We start from the raw sequence: 19403 nt of genomic DNA on the forward strand, positions 1-19403 counted from the left end.
CCAAGCATGTTCCTTCCAAGCATGCCACACTTATTATAGAATCATAGAAAGGTTGCAGCATGGAAGGAGGCCATTTGGCCCATGAGTCTGCCCCGGCTCTATGCAAGAGCAACCCAGCTAGTCTCACTCCCCTGCCCTTTCCCTGTAGCCCTGCAAATTTTTTCCTTTCAAGTACTTAACCAGTTCCCTTTTGAAGGCCATGATTGAATCTACCTCCACCGCCCCCTCGGGCAGTGCATTCCAGATTCTAAACACTGTGTTAAAGTTTTTCTTCATGTCACCTTTGGTTCTTTTGCCAGTCACCTTAAACCTATGTCTTCTGGTTCTTGACCTTTCCGCCATTGGGAACGGTTTCTCTCTATCTACTCTGTCTAGACCCTTCATGAATACCTCTATCAAATCTCCTTGCAACTTTCCCCGTTCCAAGGAGAACAATCCCAGCTTCTCCAGTCTATCCATGTAACTAAAGTCCCTCATCCCTGGAATCATTCTGGTAAATCTCTTCTGCACCCTCTCTAAGGCCTTCACATCTTTCCTAAAGTGTGGTGCCCAGTGCGGTGGCCAAACCAGTGTTTTATAAAGGTTCATCATAACCTCCATACTTTTGTACTCTATGCCTCTATTTATAAAGCTTAGGTTCCCGTATGCTTTTTTAACCGCTTTATATGTCAACCTTACAGATGCAACCTCGGCATCTTGTTCTTCACAGACCTGAACTTAAACATAAGAGCATAAGAAATAGGTGCAGGAGTAGGCTACATGGCCCTCGAGCCTGCTCCACCATTCAATCAGATCATGGCTGATCTTCGGCCTCAATTCCACTTCACTGCCCGATCCCCATATCCCTTGATTCTCCTAGAGCCCAAAAATCTATCTATCTCAGCCATGAATATATTCAATGACTCAGCATCCACAGCCCTCTGGGGTAGAGAATGCCAAAGATTCGCAACCCTCTGAGTGAAGAAATTCCTCCTCATCTCAGTCCTAAATGGCTGACCCCTTATCCTGCGACTATGCCCGCTAGTTCTAGAGTCTCCAGCCATGGGAAACAACCTCTCGGCATCTACCCTGTCATGCCCCCTCATTATCTAATATGTTTCAATGAGATCACCTCTCATTCTTCTAAACTCCAGAGTATAGGCCCATTCTACTCAACCTCTCCTCATAGGACAACCCTTTCATCCCAGGAATTAATCTAGTGAACCTTCGTTGCACCAGTTCTAAGGCAAGTTTATCCTTCCTAAGATAAGGAGACCAAAACTGTATGCAGTACTCCAGGTGACGTCTCACCAAAGCCCTGTACAATTGTACTAAGACTTCCTTATTGTTGTACTCCAACCCCCTTGCAATAAAGGCCAACGTGCCATTTGCTTTCCTAATTGCTTGCTGTACCTGCATGTTAACTTTTTGTGTTTCTTGTACAAGGACACCCAAGTCTCTCAACACCAAACTTTAATAGTTTCTCACCATTTAAAAAATATTCTAAATTTCTATTCTTCCTACCAAAATGAACTACCTCACATTTCCCCACATTTTACTCCATCTGCCACCTTCTTGCCCACTCACTTAACCTGTCCATATCCCTTTGCAGACTTTCCGTGCCCTCCTCACAGTTTACTTTCCCAACTAGCTTTGTATCGTCAGCAAACTTGGATACATTACACTCGGTCCCTTCATCCAAGTCAATAATATAGATTGTAAATAGCTGAGGCCCAAGCACCGTACCTTGCAGCACCCCATTAGTTACAGCCTGACAACCTGAAAATGACCCGTTTATCCCTACTCTCTGTTTTCTGTCCGTTAACCAATCCTGTATCCATGCTAACCCCATGGGCCCTTATCTTGTGTATCTTGAACTTCAAACTCATGACCTATACACCGCCATGATTGCTTATTTCCACCATTGCAACATTTTGTCTCTGCTTATACCTCACCCCAGCACTGCTGAAATCATTACCTTGACTTGATTTTGCCAATTCCCTTCCCATCAGCCTCCCAACTTCCACCCTTCATAGGAACAGAAGTAGGCCATTCAGCCCCTCGAGCCTGCTCTGCCATTGAATTACATAGAACTTACAGCACAGAAACAGACAATTCGGCCCAACTGGTCTATGCTGGCGTTTATGCTCCACATGAGCTTCCTTCATCTAACCCTGTCTGTAATGGTACATATGAAATTAATTCCTGTGGTATTTTTTGCTTAGATGATGCAGAATGTTCAGAGGCTGAGAGAAAGGATCGGAAGAAATTCCGATTTGACAATAGCCTGTCAGGCAGTTTGAACTTTGCCTCAGTGAGTAATGCATACATTAGGGTTTTAGACAGTTTTGCCTGTGTTTCTTGTTTAGTTGGGAAGTACTTTTGTGCTGTAAACCTTGGGAGAAAAGCACTCCTTTTGGAATAGAAAAATGCTGTATATTTTAGCAGAAAGGCAAGTGTTAGGAAGCTGCTCGTGAATTTGCAGGATTTCTTTTGTAGTACTACCCATGTTTGCAGAACATTGTTTACAAGCAGTGCCGAGGCGTTCGTTAACATGCAGGTCGAAGCAGTTACTTTGCATTGCCAAAGTTGGAACTTTAGGCCGCAGCAGGTACTGATATCGGAGTATAAACTATCCAAGTAACTCAGCGGATCAGGCAGCATCTGTAGCGAGAGAAACAGTTAACGTTTTAGGTCGAAGACCTTTCATCAGAACTGTCAGGAGTGCTGCGTGAGACCTGAAACCGAAGTCCCATCTGCCTTGATAAGATGGCTGTAAAAGAGCAGGGGAGTTCTCCTAGTGTGCTGGCCAACTTTTCTTGTCAGCTGTGGCTCAGTTGGCAGCACTCTCGCCTCTGGGTCAGAAGGATGTGGGTTCATATTCCACTCCAGAAACTTGAGCACATAATCTGGGCTGTCATTTCAGTGCAGTACTGAGGGAGTGCTGCACATGCCGGAGGTGTCGTCTTTTGGATGAGACATTAAACCGAGGCCCCGTCTGCCCCCTCAGGTGGATGTAAAAGATCCCATGGCACTTTTCGAAGAAGAGCAGGGGGGTTCTCCCTGACATCCTGGCCAATATTTATCCCTCAACCAACACCTAGAAACAGATTATCTGGCCATTTGTCTTGTTTCTGTTTGTGGGACCTTGCTGTGCGCAAATTGGCTGCAACGTTTCCCTACATTACGACAGTGACTGCACTTCAAAATGTACTTCCTTGGCTGTAAAGGGCTTTGGGATGTCCTGAGGTTGTGAAAGGCGCTATATAAATGCAAATCTTCTTCCTCAACCGCCACCAAAAAACAGATTATCTGGTCATTCATTTATTTACAGTTTGTGGGACCTTGTGTACAAACTGGCTGCCATGTTTGCTTACGTAGCAATAGAGTCTACACTTCAAAAGGCAATTCATTGGCTGTGAAATGCTTTGGAATGTCCTGGGGACATGATAAGATGCTTTATAAACGCACTGTCTTCCTCCTTTCTTTATTTGGGTTTCTGTAATTACAGAGCTGGATCAAAACCAGCGCAGAGCCAGAAGCTGTTGTTTCACTTGCTGCCAGTGATGGTATTAAAATAGGATTCTTGGGCATTGAAATTCTGCTGAGTGCTATTTGAATTGCGCTAATGACTGTTAAGATAATTTGCATAGGAATTTTACACAAGCCTGTTAACTAGTGCACTAAAAGTACTGCAGAACAGAACATCAACCCGTTCGTATTCTGGTCCCTTGATTGGAATCGTGTGCGTGGTATCTGACCAATTTCTAAACCTAGAGAATTAAAAGCACAAAATACAGAGCAGGTCCATCAGCATCTGTAAAGAGGAAAAAAAAACAGAATAACATTTTGGATGGAACCCCTTCCCCAGATTTCAGGTGGTGAGCTTTGTCAGAATGTGTTTTTTTTTCAGATTTTGCATATTTTTAAAAATCATTTTCAAAGCTAAAGGCCCAGCGGTCTTTGAACTTTGCTGGAGGAGGTTCTGTGAAGCAGGAAGGACTTCTTGGCCAAATGATTGTTGAATTTTGCGAATGTAGTGCAATTTTTATGGGATGGTTCCGGAAGCATTTCCTGTTTACGTGCAATTGCCTGTCGGACCCAGATCTGCGATGCGCTTCTTAACAGAATCTAAGATCTCTCTGCCTGAAGAAATTGAGTTTGGCATTCTTGAAACCAGGATTAAACTGTTGCTCCATGTCATCTTGTTGAGCTTGAAGAAAGCTCCATACTTGCAAAGTCATGTGGTGGTGAAAGACGGGATTAATAAATATCCTGCACAGTGGATACTGAAAAAAGAAATCCACTCCACAATATTAACAACTTTTTTTTTCAAAACTACAGCTGGCATTGAGCGTATCCCCATAGTGGACTGGGATTGAAGTGATGCTGATCTCAGTGAGCCAGTACAAAAATGGGACAAGTATCGAAATAAACACAGAAAACGCTGGAGAAGCTCAGCAAAGTCGGGCAGCATCTGTGGAGAAAGAAACAGAGTTAACGTTTCAGGTCGAAGACCTTTCGTCAGAACTGGAAGATGTTAGAGTTAACCAGATCTGACGAAAGGCCTTTGACCTGAAACGTTAACTCTGCTTCTTTCTCCACAGATGCTGCCCGACTTGCTGAGCTTCTCCAGCATTTTCTGTGTTTATTTCAGATCTCCAGCATCCGCAGTATTTTGCTTTTGGAAGTATTGGTTGGGATATAATGGCATTTATGACAAGTCAAAAAAACTTCACGTGAGTAAGCTTTTTATAAAAATTTGCTACAGGATTATTTCTAGACTCTAATGAAACTGTAGTGGGTTACTGAGAACAAAATCACTGATTAACAATAACAACTTGTATTTATATAGTGCCTTTAACATAGTAAAACGTCCCAAGGTGCTTCACAGGAGCGATTATCAAACAAAATTTGACACCGAGCCACATTAGGACAGGTGATTAGCGCTGAAGGCGTAAGGAGGAGGAGGCCATGTCTTTGGCGATCACCTGAACAAGATGGCTTCTCACGGTGCAATATTATCCCTCCCCCCCCACCTCCTCACCATAAGAGAGAAGATTGTAGTGGCTTAATGAAAGCAAAATGTGATTTAGATATGGGACATGTGGAGAATTATTGTGTATTTTTTTGAAGTAACTTTCTCTTTCTTTTATAGGTGGTGTGACGAGGATGACCGTTTCCCTAGTGGTAATTGTGTTCGAGCTGACTGGTGGGCTGGAGTACATTGTCCCTCTCATGGCAGCTGTAATGACCAGCAAGTGGGTGGGAGACGCATTTGGCAGGGAGGGCATTTACGAATCGCACATCCGCTTGAATGGATATCCATTCCTGGACGCTAAAGAAGAGTTCACTCATACCACGCTGGCTGCGGATGTGATGCGGCCTCGGAGAAACGAGACTCCTCTTTCAGTCCTGACGCAGGATGACATGACTGTTGAAGACTTGGAAATGACGATCAATGAAACGTCGTACAATGGTTTTCCTGTCATTGTATCAAAAGAATCTCAAAGACTAGTTGGATTTGCATTACGAAGAGATATAACTATTGCATTAGGTATGAGTTGAATATTCCTGTACATTTTTTACCAGTGTGTTGCAATACATGCATGTCCGCAATTTGCTAATTAGATACAGTGAACCTGAACTTTTAAATAGATAGGAACTGCGTGTTCACTTCTCAAGGAAACTACTGTTCTGCTTTGTGAATGCTGTAACCTGCTACCATCACTATGCAGTCTGTTAAGGAAGATATTATAGACGCCACTCATTTCCGTTTTCTCTGTTCAGTTCTTTTTTCCCACCTTTTCTCCCCTCCTTTCCTGAAGGAGGTGACTCATTCTGGGACATAGTTCCACTGGCAGTCCTCTAGTATCTCACCCAATTCTTCAGAAGAACACTCGTAAGAAATAGGACAAGGAGTAGGGCATACAGCCCCTCGAGCCTGCTCTGCCATTCAATAAGATCATGGCTGATCTTCTACCTCAACTCCATTTTCCCGCCCTATCCCCATATCCCTTGATTCCCTTAGAGTCCAAAATTTATCGGCCTCAGTCTAGAATATACTCAATGACTGAGCATCCACAGCCCTCTGGGGCAGAGAATTCCAAACTCTGAGTGAAGAAATTTTTCCTCATCTTGGTCCTAAATGGCCGACCCCTTTTCTTGAGCCTATGACCCCTAGTTCTAGACTCTTTGGCCAGGATTAACAGCCTGCCAAGCCATCTAAGAATTTTATACGTAACAATGAGATCACCTCTCATTCTTCTAAACTCCAGAGAATATGTGAACCTAGGCAGTTGAATGTTGGCAGGCCATTCGACCAAGGGTGCATAACCACTGAGCTGTCTTAACCGTACATCCACAGGCACATATTCCAGCAGCAGTCACTGAATGGCAGTCAGGAGCAGAGAACCTCAGCGCTTCTTTCTTTCTCATTCTGATTCCTTCTGCGCACACCCCCTTCCCTATCATCCCTCCACCGGCACCCTGACCCTCACTGTTTGAGATCAGCTAACTCAGTACAGAATAGGGATCACTGATGGGTCCTTCCTGGTCTGTACAGCCTGATGTGGTGCACTTATCCAGTGAGCCATGATTATACGTTCAGAAATTCAACTGAACCAACCACATAAATGCCGTGTCCTCTCGAGCAAGTCAGAGGCTGGGTATTCTGCGGCAAGTGGCTCACCTCACTCCCCAAAAGCTCTCCTCCACCTAAAAGGTACAAGTCAGGAGTGTGATGGAATACTCTCCATTTGTCTGGATGGGTGCAGCTGCAACAACACACGAGAATCTGGACAGCATCCAGAACAAAGCAATCTGCTTGATGGGCACTCCATCCACTGGCTTAGACTTCCAGTACCGGCGCACCGTGGCTGCAGTGAGTACTATCTACAGGATGCGCTGCAGCAACTCTCCATGGCTTCTTCGGCAGCACCTCCCAAACACGCGACCTCTACCACCAAGAAGGACAAGGACAAGGACAAGGGCAGCAGGCGCAGGGGAGCACCACCACCTGCACCTTCCACTCCGAGTTACACACCATCCAGACCTGAATATATATCGCCGTTCCTTCGTTGTCACTGGGTCAATCCTGGAACTCCCTACCTAACAGCTTTGTGAGAGTACCTTCACCACTTGGACTGCAGCAGTTCCAGAAGGCGGCTCGCCAACACTGCTAAAGGGCAATAAATGCCGGCTTTGCCAGCGACGCCTGTGTCCCGAGAATGAATTTTTAAAAAAAAACACATTTCCCCAAACAATAACTAATTCGGCGAAGTATGAAAGAAGTTACATTTGAAACAGGCAGAGCAGGCAGTCTTGGATCAGTGTTTACTGGTCATTATTTAAAGGGAAGCTGAAGATAAAAGCGAATCGAAGGGAACCTGGTACACACAGTCAAATGAGTGAGTTCGCCTCAATAGCTTGATCTGAAATGCAAGAAAAGTTGCAGGAAGGAGAAATTAGGGGGTTTCAAAAATAAACTTGCTAAAACATAATTATCATAAAGAAAAAGGATGAAGAGCTGCCGGGTGAGCAGAAAAACCAGAGGCAGTATTTCAAAACCTAAGAAAACTCCTCATAAGTGACTGAAACTCTCATCACTGAAATTTCTCAAACTTTTTTTGAAAAATAAGCACTTCCGACAATGTGGAACATCAGCTCACTGCACTGTTGAGCAGTTGGATGCCTCTTTAAGTTGCAGTCCTCCCAAAGCACTCTGTTCCTGATTGCAGGTGTGCGGAGGTATTGATCAAAGGCTGATTGCTTCCTTGCGAGGAGGTGGAGAAGATTAAAAGGAGTATCGCCTTGGGACAGTCTCGCACGCTCTTCCACTGGCCCATTTCAGAACGTCTTTGGCATTATTTATGGCCACAGGCGACTGTGCTCTCCCACTCAGGGATAGTGCACGGCGCAGGAGAGGTCAGCATAAAGTGAAAGGGAAGATAATTTCAACGTGGAATCTCGTTCTCAAAGGAAGTGAAAATCACAAAGTATTCATCCCTGTGCACCAGTACGCTCTTGACTGTTGCTGCACACTGATTGAAAATGACTACTCCAGATACTGTGATCATGTTTCAGTAGGCTGCAAAGTGGGATTAAAAGGTGCAATCATCATGCTTACTGAAATAATCAAAAGCCCCAAATCCTGAGTTCCTGACAAGGGGGTAGGCAGTATAGAAACGGAGAACAGCTAGAAACCAGAAAGAAGAGAGACATCTTTTGACTGCTACGATTATCTGTCAATTTGAGATTTTCTTTTTTTTTTCCTCTCTTTAGAAAACGCTAGAAGAAAACAAGAAGGTATCGTCAGCAGTTCAAGGGTTCACTTTACCCAGCACACTCCGACGCTTCCGGCAGACAGCCCGCGCCCGCTGAAACTGCGAAGCATCCTCGATATGAGTCCTTTCACAGTTACAGATCATACACCTATGGAGATTGTTGTGGACATCTTTCGTAAACTGGGCCTGAGGCAGTGCCTTGTAACTCACAACGGGTAAGTCTAATGTGGGTCTGAATCGTACCCTGGAGAAAATGTAACACATTCAGTAATTGTGGCTGAAAAGACCCGACTAGGGATGTCCATACTTGTACAGAGATTCAATGCACAACTTAAAGCTACATTCCTGCACATTTTAAAAATAAGGTAAGTATCTGTTGCAAAAATAAAAAAGCACAAGATTGCACTAGAAATGGAGCTGAAGAAAAAGTTGCAAACTGTTTTGTACTTGTGCCGGAAAACCAATTAAGAGGGCGGGAACATTTAAAGCATTCTGTTTAATTTGCAGAGGCTATAAGATTAAGTGTGATTCCCTCCATGGGTTGTGTGGGATGGGGGCGGGGGAGGTTCTTCCATAATCATTCACCCTCTACATACACACAGTATTTGCCATCGTCCCTTTAAGAAATCCACTCCCTTCTGCAGCCAGTTTAGTAGGTGGTGCCCTCCCTTTCTGTTGTCTGCAAGGCCATGTTCTGTTGAGTTCTGTTCTGAATTAACCTAATGCCTATTTCTTTGTCTCGCTGTCAACAGTAGTTTTAATTATTGTCTGTTTGCCACAAAACAGTTTGTTCTTTACTTTTTTTTTTCATCTTTTATTACTTGGTAGTACAGTACATGCAAGGGGAATATAGGAAATGGCTTTGCAATTTACTCAAAAGAGCACACATAGGAGATCTGCCTCTATAGTTCTCGTATGTTTCCTTTTCAACTCTGATGTTGCTTGTCAGTTTTGCAGGGGGAGGGGGCAGTAGATCTTGCTTTGCATCAGTACTCAGAATGATAAGAAGATACCCAGTTTTATCTTTTCAGGGAGGAGGAATAACAATGATGAGGAAGAGGCTGGGGGCAGGGGGCAGTAGAGAGGAGAATGCTCCTTCCCATTATCAGCAGGAAGAGAACTCTATTTCTTACTCTGGTTCGGTCGCATTACTTCTAAATATAACTCTTGCATAACCTCCCATCTGTCTGTCGCAGAGGCTGAGTTCCAAACTGTTCCAGGAGATGTCTAGCTATCACTTGATTGTTTCAAGGTTCTCCAGCTTGAATGCCCTGATTTCTAAGTGGGGAAAGGGCATTCAATGCTGCATGTGAATCCTGTGGCTAATGACTGCAGTTACATACTTGGTACCTAATGTCAGACTACTGGAATTAAATCTTCTTACACAGTGGTCACTGACATTGATCTTTGAAGGTCAAAATCAACTTGAAAGCAGGCAACACCTTTTAAAAGGGTAATTTGAAAACCAGTCGTATTCTGTAGATTGCAGTTGCAGTCTCAGCTTCTTCTCACAATGTAAATAACTGAAAGAGTATGAACTAAAATCACACATTCCCTGTTAAGTAAGAGCTGCACACACTTTGCTTTGTGCAAAGGGGTGGATATTTTGGCTAGTGGATGAGGTGCAGATGAAGTGCACTGTTTTGTCCTGGATGGTGTCGAGCTTCTTGAGTGTTGGTGCTGCTCCCAAACAGGCAAGTCTATTCCATCACACTCCTAATTTGTGCCTTGCAAGCGGTGGAGAGGCTTTGGGGAGTTGGGAGGTGAGCCACTTGCCACAGAATACCCAACCAGTGTCCTGCTCTATTAGCCACGGCATTCATGCGGCTGGTCCGATGCATAGGTTTCCCCACATACTCAATTCCCAATCTCACCCTGGCCCTGAGAGAAGAAAGTGGCTGGAGTCATCCCAGGTACAAAGAAAGACGGTTGAGTTTCTGGTCATTGAAACCCAATGACCTCTGCGATGTTGATACTGGGTGACTCAGTGATGATGATGCCATTGAATGTCAAGGGGAGGTGGTTAGACACTCTCCTGTTGGTGATGGTCATTGCCTGGCACTTGTGTGGCACTTACGTTACTTGCCACTTATCAACCCAAGCCTGGATGTTGTCCAGGTCTTGTTGCATGCAGGCTTGGATGGCTTCATTAGCTGAGGAATTGCAAATGGAGCTAAACCCTGATGATGTGCAATCACCAGTGAACAGTCCCACCTCTGATCTCATGATGGAGTTCAGGTTGTTGATGAAGCAGCTGAAGTTAGTTGGGCCTGGGACACTGCTCTGAGGAACGCCTGCAGGTCTGAGATGATTGTTCTTCAACAACCACAACCATCTTTCTTTGTGCCTGGGATGACTCCAGCCACTTTCTTCTCTCAGGGCCAGGGTGAGATTGGGAATTGAGTATGTGGGTAAACCTATGCATCGACTGAGTGTGCTTTCATTCTCATGGCGCTTACTGTAGAATAATAACTAAAGGAACTCATCCGTAGAAGGTTGTTGAGCATGAGCTGTCATAATGGCTGATACTTGACCTGGGCTTCTCCAAACGGGAATCTGAGGGTAAATTTTGCAATTCAGCGCACTACTAAGAGCACACATTAGGAAATTGTGCGCTTATAACCCGTTAATGGTGGGAAAATCATGGGTTGTACACCACAGTTTCCCACTATGCACTCGTGACAGGCGCAGCTCTGTGCCTGGAGTGCAGAAGTGGAAGACACATTAGAGCCAGCTGAACTTTGCACACCCCTCATCTGAAATGTTTTAAGACTGATTTAGCACAAATTTAGAAAGTGGATCTTGGGCAGACTAAGCGAGTGGGCAAAACTATGGCGGATGGAGTTCAATGTGGGAAAGTGTGAGAGGTCATCCACTTTAGATCCGGGATACACAAAACAGAATATTTTCTTAATGGGGAGAGATTAGGAGTTGTGAAAGAGCAAAGGGATTTAGGTGTCCATGTACACAGAACACTGAAAGCTGGTGCACGGGTACGAAAAGTAATCAAAAGGGCTGTTGAACGTTGGCCTTTATTTCCAGGGGGGCTGGAATACAAAGTTGAGGAAGTGACGTTTCAGTTGTACAGAGCCTTGATCAGGCCCCACCTGGAGTACTGCATTCAGTTTTGGACACCAAACCTCAAGAAAGAGATTATCGGCCTTGGAGTGGGTACAGCCCAGATTCACCACAATAACACCAGGACTTAAAGGGTTTAATTATGAGGACAGGTATCATAAACTTGGTTTTTATTCCCTTGAGTTTAGGAGATTGAGGGGTGATCTAATCGAGGAGTTTAAAATGACAAAGGGATTCGATAAGGAAGGTAGATACAGAGAAGCTATTTCATCCGGTGGGGGATTCCAGCACAAAGTGGCATAATCTTAAAATTAGAGCTAGGCCATTTAGGAGTGAAATCAGGAAACACTTTTTCAGACAAAAGGTAGTGGAAATCTGGAGCTCTTTGCCCCCCCCCCCCCCAAAAAAAAAAGATTGTGAATGCTCAATTGAAACTTTGAAGATTGACTTTGATAGATTTTTGTTGGGTAAAGGTATCAAGGGACGTGGAGGAAAGGTGGGTAAACAGAGTTGAGGTACAGATCAATCTTGATCTGTTTGAATGATGGAACAGGATTGAGGGACCTACTCCTGTTCCTGTGTTCCTAAAATTGTGGGGAAATGTAGTTTTCTTGCACATGTATGGTTCCTTGTGTAACGCAGTCCAACTCAGATAAATCTACCTCACTGACCCAAAAGAGACACAGACATTGGACAGTACAAATATTTGCATGGTAGAGATAATTAACATTTCACAAGGCCCAGTACAAGCAGCCCAGGTATAAAAAAGGCACTGGGCAGTATGTGCCAATTCGGGCTTATCATTTGACTCTTTGGTAAGTTAGTAAAATTAATTGCGTGTCATATGTACATGTTCTATGTGGAGAGCTACTGGGTTAACTGATTCAGAGAAGCAGTAATTTAGATAAGTAATACTGCGCTGCAGTAGATGATGGCACAAAAACTATACTGCAGTACACCTCTAATCTTAGAGCTGTGTGCAGCATATTGGAATTCAATTTTAATTCTGTTCAAGCTGGAACAGATAATGGGCACACAATAGTGCTGGGAACAACCTAGCTTTTTGCCAAAGTAACTGGCATTGATTAGTCTTTGCAAGATATTGAGCCCTTGGGTTGAAGTTTTGAATCAATTTGTAGATGTTCCAGGTCTTTTTTTGTACGTAGAAAATTGGAAGTCTGAAAAAGACTCTTGTATTCTTAAACTCACTGCTGGCTGATCCCAGAAGCTGATGCTTCTCAGTCATCCTCAAATATCTCTCCAGTAAATGTTTCCAGACTCTCTACTTCCAATACCTCTCCTGGCAGTCTGTTTCACACATTCACCACCTTGTGAATAGAGTAGTTAAACCTAAATCAAAATCAAAATCTAAAGCACAAAGCTGGAAATCTGAAATAAAAACAGAAATTGCTGGAAATACCCAACAGGCCAGGCAGCATTTGTGGAGAAAGAAACAGAGTTAATGTTTCAGGTCGAAGACCTTTCATCAGAAGCTGTCTGTGCACCTCCTCTAAGCTTGAACCTGTTTTTCCTAGTTCTGGATTTGTGGCAATCTCAAACACATTATCAGGTAAATTGTATCTGTTCCCTTAAGAATTTTGAATGTATTTTTTTAATAGCATTCTCCTTCTCTCTTTGCCTTTGAGATGCCCACCCAGTGTGGTTTGAGATGCCCACCCAGTGTGGTTTGAGATGCCCGCCCAGTGTGGTTTGAGATGCCCGCCCAGTGTGGTTTGAGATGCCCGCCCAGTGTGGTTTGAGATGCCCGCCCAGTGTGGTTTGAGATGAACGCCCAGTGCGGTTTGAGATGCCCGCCCAGTGCGGTTTGAGATGCCCGCCCAGTGCGGTTTGAGATGCCCGCCCAGTGCGATTTGAGATGCCACCCCCGGTGCGGTTTGAGATGCCCGCCCAGTGCGGTTTGAGATGCCCACCCAGTGTAGCTTGACCCTCACCCAATTGGAGTGGCTGAACCCTCTCAAACGTGGTTCCCTAAAATGGTTGTGTAAATTCATTATTTTCTGTTTTAATTCCCCCTCCTCCAAGGAAAGTAATTCTGTGACTATTTGAAATTGAAAGCATTATGACAGCAACTTTTGTTACCAATTTATAAAGTTATAACTTTAGGGGAGTATATCTTGATATGTTGATACTTGGATGCTGGCAGTTATATGAGGCTGCCTTGAGCTTCCTGTTCTAACAGTGTGTTAACCAGATGGCAGATGAGGAAATCCATTTTCTCTCAGCATTTTATTACCACATGATGTATGTTTTACCATGGTTCTGTGTTGGTGTGTTAATTATTTCCTGAAATACAGTTTCTTTGAGGGAAAATAAATGCTCTTTTTTTAATATATATATATAACACACTTCCTGTAGCACTTTTCTTGTCACATTTTGTTGATAATACCTCTGTTGTTATAAAACACTGTGTTCTTTGACTCATGAGCAGTGTTATGGGAGATCTGCAAATAGATGTGTGGTCCAAGGATGTGAATTTTCCAGGATAATGCCCTTAAAACGCAATTTTTTTTTAAAGAAAATAAAATCTTTTAGGAAATATTCCATCCTCACTCCAGTGATTTGAATTACCTGTACAAATTTGGCAATGCCTTTGTCACAAATGATTCATATTAATGTTTGTTTTAACACAAATTGCTGAGGACTTGAATTTCCTTGTCAGCACTTCCCTTTGTTACCTCGTTCACTGCTCTCTCTGGGTTTGAGTATCCCTGTCGACTGCCAGGATGGTAGAAGGCAAACTAGATGGACCTTGGTCTTCATTTGTCTAGCAATTCCTGTGTGCCTAAGTATCACCTGCAGCTGAGAGTATCTGCAGGTCTCTGCTCATGCTGTTCCAAAACAACAGATGGGAAGTGTTTAAAAGTGAGCAGGAGATGATACTCCAACATGCTGACACCAAGGGGCTGAAATTTCTTTGTCAATTTTTAGTATAAAAAAGCAGTATTTTACCACCAAACTCATGTCCACAGTCACACTAAAATTGGTGGACAAGAATTTCAGCCCCTAGATGTCGTTGATTATTTACAAAGCGGCTGCAGATTTCTGGTTTTAAATTAAAGTGTCTGAGTGATTCCCTTTTAGCAGTTTCTAAATAATTAAATTTCTTTTTGCAATCCTGTGGTGTGAGCACCCTCTGCTGGCTGAGTTGCATACTGCACGGCCTCCATGATGAGACAGTACTTCAACAGCAGATTAGGTCACTTGTCTGTGTTTCACACTGCGTCAAATTAAGTTAAAAGAAAGAAGTTACTGTGTAGCAACCAAGCACATCACGATCGTATTCAAATGAACAGCCTTGACTGTTTTTAAAATAATCCTACGGTGCGGTCCTAAAATGTTTCTGTGGCTCTTCCTGAAAGATTTTGTGACTGAAACCTCAGGTTTGATTCGTGATGCAGGTCAGCCTGTGCTAAAGAGGCCCTGCAAACCACAAACCTGCAGACCACAATCACTACGCTAAAGAGGCACTGATACCGACCATGCCCATCAAACACTGGCTGGACAGGACTTGATGGGAAAGTTGGTACCTTTTGAAACCTATCTCTAATCCCTCTTTATATTTAAAAAAAACTGTGGCAACTTTGAATTTATGCTGCAACCCATGGTAATCTAATCTATGGTTTGTATTTAGGAATTTCTGCCTTTACAAGTAAGATGCACCTTTCATAAACAATGTCATCAGTTTTAACTGTCAAACTGGTGAGATTGAAATTATATGTGAATTTAATTAAATTACAAGGCTATTGATTTTTGAAACTGAACATGTATTGACCTTGCTGCACTTTTCCACTAAAATCTAGTCAGTTTATGTTTGCGTTGCACAGTTTTGCTGTAACATCTCATCAAAACCAGAGTGGTGCATCTTAGGGATGTTACTCTTCCAGCCGCAGTTAGCAATCATACCATATGTCTGATTCTATTAACTACTGTATTAACCTTTTAATGCCAAAACATTAATTGTTATACTAACTGTAGCACCAATCTTCTAATATATTTTCTGTACGGAATTGTTTGGATTTGAAAGTTTTTGCAATAAAAAGGATAACCTGCACTACTTATATCCACATCTACAGTGATAGAGATCTCTGGGCTCCTCCAATTCTGGCCTCTTGTGCGTCCCCGGTTTTCATCAGTCCATCATTGGCGGTCATGCCTTCAGCTGCCTAAGCTCTGGAATTACCTCCGTAAACCTATCTGCCTCACTACCTCTCCTCCTTTAAGACGCTCCTTAAAACCTACTCTTTAGAAAAAGCTTTTGGTCACCTGTCCTAATACCTCCTTATGTGGCTGGGTGTCAAATTGTGTCTGATAATCGCTCCTGTGAAGCGCCTTGGGATGTCTTACTACGTTAAAGGTCCTGTATAAATGCAAGTTGTTGTTGTTACACAATAAAACATGACCTTAGAGATGCTAAATACAGCCGTAGGAATCCCAAATCAACAGCATCGGCTGGCACTTAGATAGCACCTTTTAATGTAGTGAAGGTGTGACCCGAGAAGGGGTCAGGAGAAATGTTAGAAGTGGCTGAAAGCACAGTCCATGATGTAGGTTTTAAAGAGGCTATTGAAGTCGGGGATAGTTATAATGGGAAGAGAATTCTCAGGTGCAGGACAGCAGTGGTGGGAAGCTGAGCCACTGACTGGGTGGTGGGGTGGGATGTACAGCAAACAAGAATCAGAAGAGGGGGAGGCGTGAGTTGGGCACATAGTTGGAGGTTACGGAGGTGGGTTGGAGCAAATCCATGGAGGGATTTGTCAATAATGGTTAGGATTTTGAAATCGATGTGCTAGGGGGACGGGGTGATAGGAGAGCATGTCATTCCAGTACTTGATTGTGCACTCTAACAAAGGAATTTTCTCAAATAATAATTGGTGAAGTGTAGACCATGGGGGGGCAATTTCAACCTAAGCTGCCCGTCGGGAAACTGACTGGATGGGGTGCAACGCTGGTTTTACACCCTGCCCGATTTTACGCTCCATTGAAGTTGACGGAGAGCAATATTGGGTGAGGTGTAAAACTGGTGTTCCACCCAATCCCGTGGGTTTCCTGCCCAGCGAGTTACGTTCAAATTACCCCCCCCCCCTCCCGTGTCCCTAGTGACAAGTTATCAAATCCCAACCATAAGTTAGTGAATCTGAATCTGGCTTGAATTCATATTAGGATATCGTCTGTCTGTGAAACCCATCTGAAATCAGCTTTAAAGGTTGATGAGGCAAGTTTCACTCTAATTACAGAAACTTTAAAAAAAAATTCAAATGCTAGAAATCTGAAATACAAACAGAAAATGCTGGCAAATACACAGCTGGTCAGTCAGCATCTTTTTTTTTAAAAAAAAGAAAAGATGCGTTAATGCTCTGGGAGTGGACCTTTTGTCAGAACTTGAGAGTTCTAACGAAAGGTCTACACCTGAAAGGAAGAAGTTGCATTGAAGCATTAACTTGTCTTCTGTTTCTACATACTGGTGGAGTTACCACATTCTCTGTTTTCTGATTTTCTGTTAAAATAGAGAATTTTGTGGGGTCGGTGTAGTTACGTGGGAATGTTATTGCTGAAGCATAAAGCAGAATGGAGATAGAGGATGCAGATTCAATCCTCCCTATTACCCATCCACTTACAGACTGCGGTATCTTCCTGCAGTGGGGAGAGGACGATTTAATCCTCCCTATTACCCATCCACTAACAGATTGTGATATCTTCCTGCAGTGGGGAGAGGACGATTTAATCCTCCCTATTACCCATCCACTTACAGACTGCGGTATCTTCCTGCAGTGGGGAGAGGACGATTTAATCCTCCCTATTACCCATCCACTAACAGATTGTGATATCTTCCTGCAGTGGGGAGAGGGCGATTTAATCCTCCCTATTACCCATCCACTAACAGATTGTGATATCTTCCTGCAGTGGGGAGAGGGCGATTTAATGCTCCCTATTACCCATCCACTAACAGACTGCGGTATTTTCCTGCAGTGGGGAGAGGGCGATTTAATCCTCCCTATTACCCATCCACTAACAGACTGCGGTATCTTCCTGCAGTGGGGAGAGGGCGATTTAATCCTCCCTATTACCCATCCACTAACAGACTGCGGTATTTTCCTGCAGTGGGGAGAGGGCGATTTAATGCTCCCTATTACCCATCCACTAACAGACTGCGGTATTTTCCTGCAGTGGGGAGAGGGCGATTTAATGCTTCCTATTACCCATCCACTAACAGACTGCAGTATCTTCCTGCAGTGGGGAGAGGGCGATTTAATCCTCCCTATTACCCATCCACTAACAGATTGTGATATCTTGCTGCAGTGGGGAGAGGGCGATTTAATGCTCCCTATTACCCATCCACTAACAGACTGCGGTATCTTCCTGCAGTGGGGAGAGGGCGATTTAATCCTCCCTATTACCCATCCACTAACAGATTGTGATATCTTCCTGCAGTGGGGAGAGGGCGATTTAATCCTCCCTATTACCCATCCACTAACAGACTGTGGTATTTTCCTGCAGTGGGGAGAGGGCGATTTAATCCTCCCTATTACCCATCCACTAACAGACTGCGGTATTTTCCTGCAGTGGGGAGAGGGCGATTTAATCCTCCCTATTACCCATCCACTAACAGACTGCAGTATCTTCCTGCAGTGGGGAGAGGGCGATTTAATCCTCCCTATTACCCATCCACTAACAGATTGTGATATCTTCCTGCAGTGGGGAGAGGGCGATTTAATGCTCCCTATTACCCATCCACTAACAGACTGCGGTATTTTCCTGCAGTGGGGAGAGGACGATTTAATGCTCCCTATTACCCATCCACTAACAGACTGCAGTATCTTCCTGCAGTGGGGAGAGGGCGATTTAATCCTCCCTATTACCCATCCACTAACAGATTGTGATATCTTCCTGCAGTGGGGAGAGGGCGATTTAATGCTCCCTATTACCCATCCACTAACAGACTGCAGTATCTTCCTGCAGTGGGGAGAGGACGATTTAATGCTCCCTATTACCCATCCACCAACAGACTGCAGTATCTTCCTGCAGTGGGGAGAGGACGATTTAATGCTCCCTATTACCCATCCACTTACAGACTGTGATATCTACCTGCAGTGGGGAGAGGGCGATTTAATGCTCCCTATTACCCATCCACTTACAGACTGTAAACCCTGGTTAGACCGCACCTGGAGTACTGTGAGCAGTTCTGGGCACCGCACCTTCAGAAGGACATATTGGCCTTGGAGGGAGTGCGCGTAGGTTTACTAGAATGATACCCAGACTTCAAGGGTTAAGTTACGAGGAGAGATTACACAAATTGGGGTTGTATTCTCTAGAGTTTCGAAGGTTAAGGGGTGATCTGATCGAAGTTTATAAGATATTAAGAGGAATGGGTAGGGTGGATAGAGAGAAACTATTTCCGCTGGTTGGGGATTCTAGGAATAGGGGGCACAGTCTAAAAATTAGAGCCAGACCTTTCAGGAGCGAGATTAGAAAACATTTCTACACACAAAGGGTGGTAGAAGTTTGGAACTCTCTTCCGCAAACGGCAATTGATGCTAGCTCAATTGCTAAATTTAAATGTGAGATAGATAGCTTTTTGGCAACCAGAGGTATTAAGGCATATGGGCCAAAGGCAGGTATATGGAGCTAGATCACAGATCAGCCATGATCTTATCAAATGGCGGAGCAGGCACGAGGGGCTGAATGGCCTACTCCTGTTCCTATGTGATATCTTCCTGCAGTGGGGAGGGGTGAGTGGGGTGGGGGGTGCCTTTGCTGGGTCACTGTTGTGTGCCTCCTAGCAACTGACCAAAGAGGAAATAACTCCCCACCTCATGAGTGGGTCAGACCGGAGATATTGAAATATCATGGACTGCCAGTAGCTTCAGCGGGGGGGAAAAAAAATTATTTCTGTCACATTCATACGGTAGCTCGCTAATCCTGAAGTCACCGCATTGCATGATTAGATTCTCCATTCATTTTAAAAGTTCACTTGTATCTTTTAAGATTTTTTTTTGTGTGCCCTCTGTTCAAGAATTAAGTGGCTAAAGGGAGGAAGGAGAC

At 44.0% G+C, this 19403-nt stretch overlaps 1 protein-coding gene across 6 annotated transcripts in view; it reads left to right on the forward strand.

Moving 5' to 3' along the window:
• clcn3 (chloride channel 3) overlaps positions 1-19403 on the forward strand; it is a 154301-nt gene that overhangs the window by 127314 nt on the left and 7584 nt on the right. For all 6 annotated transcript variants that reach the window (XM_067982474.1, XM_067982473.1, XM_067982471.1 and 3 more), the window contains 2 exons: positions 5138-5536; positions 8263-8479. In XM_067982474.1, the coding sequence (XP_067838575.1) occupies positions 5138-5536; positions 8263-8479 (616 nt within the window). The remainder of the gene's footprint in view (positions 1-5137; positions 5537-8262; positions 8480-19403) is intronic.

Source organism: Heptranchias perlo, chromosome 4, assembly GCF_035084215.1.
Source record: "Heptranchias perlo isolate sHepPer1 chromosome 4, sHepPer1.hap1, whole genome shotgun sequence".
NCBI classification, from domain to species: domain Eukaryota; kingdom Metazoa; phylum Chordata; class Chondrichthyes; order Hexanchiformes; family Hexanchidae; genus Heptranchias; species Heptranchias perlo.